The following is a 4272-nucleotide window of genomic DNA, read 5'->3' on the forward strand; positions in this document are numbered from 1 at the left end:
TATAGTGATTACATTGCTATGTAATCTCTGTGCTGTAAACATAATGAAGATCATTCTCTGAATATTAATAACAAATAAAGTGTGGCTTGCAGCTTAATAATACCTTCCCTCTCTATATGATGATCTTCATATTGGATTTGTACAACTCTAAGTACATTTAGATACCTGTTCTAAATGAAAGAAATCTGGGGAAATGCAAATAGATACACAATTGGCTAACGCACAGATGGATACAGTTAGTCTTTGAATAAAACACACAAAGCAGAGCTGAAGACAAATGCTTCTCTTTGAGAAACACTTTGTTTTCTTCAGGAATAGACTGATGTCTACATTTTGTTTGCCAATAATGTGTCACACGGCCACCTCAAACTACAAATTACCTCCTTCAACATCTCAGTTTTCTTAGTAAGAAAAAAAGGTAGAATATATATAGGGCTCTGCCACATGGCTTCTACAAGGAAACCTGCAATGTGACCTCCAGTTCTACGGATCAGTGTGCGTCTGTGCCTTTTATCTCTTTGTAGACCAGTGTGCATAGATTTACAAGCAAGGGTGGGGATTGGGAAAGGTGGTAAGACCAGAGATGGCTCACAGTTCAATTATCCAGAAAAGAAGAGAGCTTGGAGTAGAGGACAGAATCCTATGCCATTAACTTTTAACTCAAAATCTTAAGGAAAGAAAACCACAAAACTTTCATAGGAACAGTGTTCTTATGCTCAATAAATCAAAGGCAACTTAACTTCTAAAACATGCTGGGGGAGTAGGAATCAAAGGGGCCAGTCCACTGTAAGCAACAGCACAGCTTGTAGGGGAAGCTTTCTCCATGGCAAAATGGTCTGCAGTTTGTGTTCCACATAGGATAATGGCATTGAATTTACAAAAAGTATTTTATGCAGGCTCTGGTCAGTGGTAACCAGAAATTAAAAAGTGAAAATTATCAGGACATCTTGAACTTCTCATCAATTTGAGGTCCAGCTATCTTAATATTTAAGTTAATAATAATCTTTATAATTATTATAAGCTATAATAGAGTGATATAATAAATAGGCTTTACTGAAAAAGAAATGTTTAAGCCTTAAAACTACTTAATTCCATATATTGTTATTTTCTTCTGTCTCTCATGAATGCTAACCTTTATATGTAAAACATTAAAATATTAATGAGTATAAAAGAACTGCCAGTGGTATACATCTATATAAAATTTTACAAGCCAACACTTGGTATATAATAGTTTCTTAATTGATCAAAGCATGAAGATTTCAACTTCTGTTCATAGTCTCTTCTATTTACTGATTTTATTTTATTTTACTTTGCCATGAGCATTTCCTATTTTAATGATTTTATTCTGTTTTACAGGAGGGGTTCAAAATGGGACTAACTCTTGAAGGCACCGTATTTTGTCTCGACCCATTAGACAGTAGGTGCTGATGTCAAGAACAAGAGACCCTGATTCATGTTAAATTTGTCTATATGCATATATGATTCATTATTACTTTAAGATAGGTATTATACATGTGCCCAATATATTTTTGAATATATTAATGTTTTGAAAATTATTTCAGTAAAATGTCTTCATTTTCACAATTGATCTGTAATTTTTATTTTAAAAACAACTTGCTGTAAAGTGTATCATACTTTTAGTATCCTTTCTGTTTCTGTGGTAGATGAATTTATAATTGAAAGACAAATTATACAAATACCTGCCTTGTGTGTGAGTTCTAAATAATTAGCATCTTGAAATTTGAATCCATTTTCAAGGCTGCTAGTTTATTGATTTCCCGAAAGCCATACCTTAATGATACTTTTTAAAATTCTGAAGAGATATATTAATGCCAAACTAAACACATTCTGTTTTCAAATAATAAACATGTTGCCATTCATAGACAGATACCATTTTATGTATAAAATGCTGCTCATGTCATTCAGAAAATGTTAACTTTGAATATAATGCCACCAGGTCACTAAGTTTTAGCAGGTAAAATAACAAGCATATAAATTCCAATAATAATTAAACCAATGTATTTAGAGTATTTATTAAATATTAGTAAATGCAAAGTGATAATGTTAGTTATTATCAGTTATACTCTAAATATTTAAGTTTTTTCATGAATAAAGATTATGGAAAAATAATGAAAATCTGCTATTTACAAAATCTTAGGATTTTATTTCTAATGAGATAAGTTATATTACTATAACATCTGAACATTATCTGACCTCATATTCCTAAAAATCATTTGGAATATATGCTGTTTATGGTTGCAATATCTATCACCCATCTTTACTTTACCAAATATATTTGTTCTCCCTAAATAGGTATTATCCTTCTGATAGTTTCTTCTTTGATAAAGATATTTTCTCACCAAAGTTTATTTTGCGATGCCACACTAATTTTCATACTTTAACATCTATGGCAACTATTCTATACTAATTATCAATCTTACTTAGCAAATTTGATTTGAATTCGTTTTGTTGAAGTCAGAATCTCATTTTTCACAAAAATCAAGTTGCTGCTCAGTTTAGTCTTGAACATGAGCAATAAAATTCTCTCGTACCTCATTCTTAATGTGCTGATGAACCCTAACCTTTAAAAGCAACATTTGTTTTCTATACTTTTGCCCATTATGTAACAGAATAATTTGTATTCAGTGCAACAAAACTTTCTGATGAAAATTTCTAATTTGGTTCATTACATTATGAGAAAAATAAATGAATAAAAATGTGGGCTTAGATTGGGGTAGCCGTCAAAAATAGATTTTTCTTTTACTCGTGGGAATTTTCTTCAAGTGCTAAAGGTACATTTCCATTAGGAAAAGAAATCAAATACACTTATGCAATATTATGTTTGTGTGTATCTCCATAATGTTGAATGGTATATATGAGTCTTCTTGTGTGTTTTCCTTTATCTGCTACATTGTGTCTTAATTAGAGGGCGATATATGTTTCATAAAGAAGAGTCTTTATAATTTTGTTTGTCATATAGTATTTTGGAATTTGTATAATGAGGATGTTTAGAAGCCCTATAAGTGGCTTTTTTTAACAGATAGATTTGTATTTTTATTGTACTTTAAAAAGATTTATGTAATAGGTATATATTTAGTGACCATTTATTATCAATGGTAACACACTAGAGTACTAAGATGGTATTTGCACATTTAAGATACGTTACTTTACCAATTTTTAATGGTAATCAATTCTGCTACTGGCATGATTAAATAGTACATAATTGGTCATTAATGATGAACATTTTATTTCTCCAGTGCATTTTTATGAAGATCTAGTTGAAAATTGTATTTCTATGTAAACACGATAATATGTTTGATTTTGCTGAAAATAAATGATTTTAAATAAATTAAATTGTATAATATACTCATTAAATAATCTCTAATTAATTTAGACACATTCTAAAGCTAATTATATGATAGATTCTCTTGGTCATAAATTGGAGTTGAAAGAAAAAAGAGAGAAAGAGAAAGATGCAAAAAAGAAAGAAAGGGCTTTACATTTAACTTCATTTCTTACAGCCCACACACAATTTAGCTTTATGAGCAAATATCATTCAGTTGTGAAAACAATGAATTTGATCCTGCTGATGAGAGAGGTCATGATTTGGTTCCTTTCAACAGAAGCATCTGGTGCAATAACTGTATTATGTAAATATCACTTTTCAAAATCGGGGGATTTTTGAGCCTAGCAATAATACTAAAGGTATCTTAGCTGATAGTCTTAAAAAGGTAGACTTGATAATAGACTGTGGCTTGTGGTTAATTGTTCAATCTTGAAGAAGGACTTTTGAAGCTTTTCAAAACATGGTGTTAAGTATTTTAGAGACACACAGGAATCCCATACACAGCCTCTGTACCCCAATGAACAATTTAATTCATTCAATAAAATTCACTTATTACTCACATTGTGTGAATAACACGTGTTATACATGTCAGAAAACGTCTAGCAAGTTTGCTGATAGATATTGTTAACTGATACTGTTAAATTGACAATAATCCTTCCTTCAGTTAGTTTGTTGTCATAAGTGAAAAGTAAGGGAAGCATATGAGTTAATAAATGAAAACCAATATGTATTAATATTGAAGTACTGTGTGAACCAAAAACTTTCCCAGGAACATATATATTTCACTATGGTTAAATCTGGACACCTCACACTAGCTACTATTTATGTCAGACATACAGTGTGAGGTTTATCAGGACAGGCTAATGGCAATAATTTTCTTCTTATATTTTGGATTTGAATTTTTTTCAAAAAATTTTAGTCATAGT

The 4272-nt window shown here is 30.5% G+C and overlaps 1 protein-coding gene across 1 annotated transcript in view; it reads left to right on the forward strand.

Annotated features, from left to right (window-relative positions):
• Window positions 1-3349, forward strand: part of GULP1 (GULP, engulfment adaptor PTB domain containing 1) — an 84447-nt gene extending 81098 nt beyond the window's left edge. Inside the window, exon 8 of the mRNA XM_012663636.1 lies at window positions 1357-3349. Coding sequence (XP_012519090.1) covers window positions 1357-1428 — 72 coding nt within the window. The 3' untranslated portion in view covers window positions 1429-3349. The remainder of the gene's footprint in view (window positions 1-1356) is intronic.
• Window positions 3350-4272: the final 923 nt, after the last annotated feature.

Source organism: Propithecus coquereli, unplaced genomic scaffold (genome assembly GCF_000956105.1).
Source record: "Propithecus coquereli isolate 6110/MARCELLA unplaced genomic scaffold, Pcoq_1.0 Scaffold82, whole genome shotgun sequence".
Taxonomy (NCBI): Eukaryota; Metazoa; Chordata; class Mammalia; order Primates; family Indriidae; genus Propithecus; species Propithecus coquereli.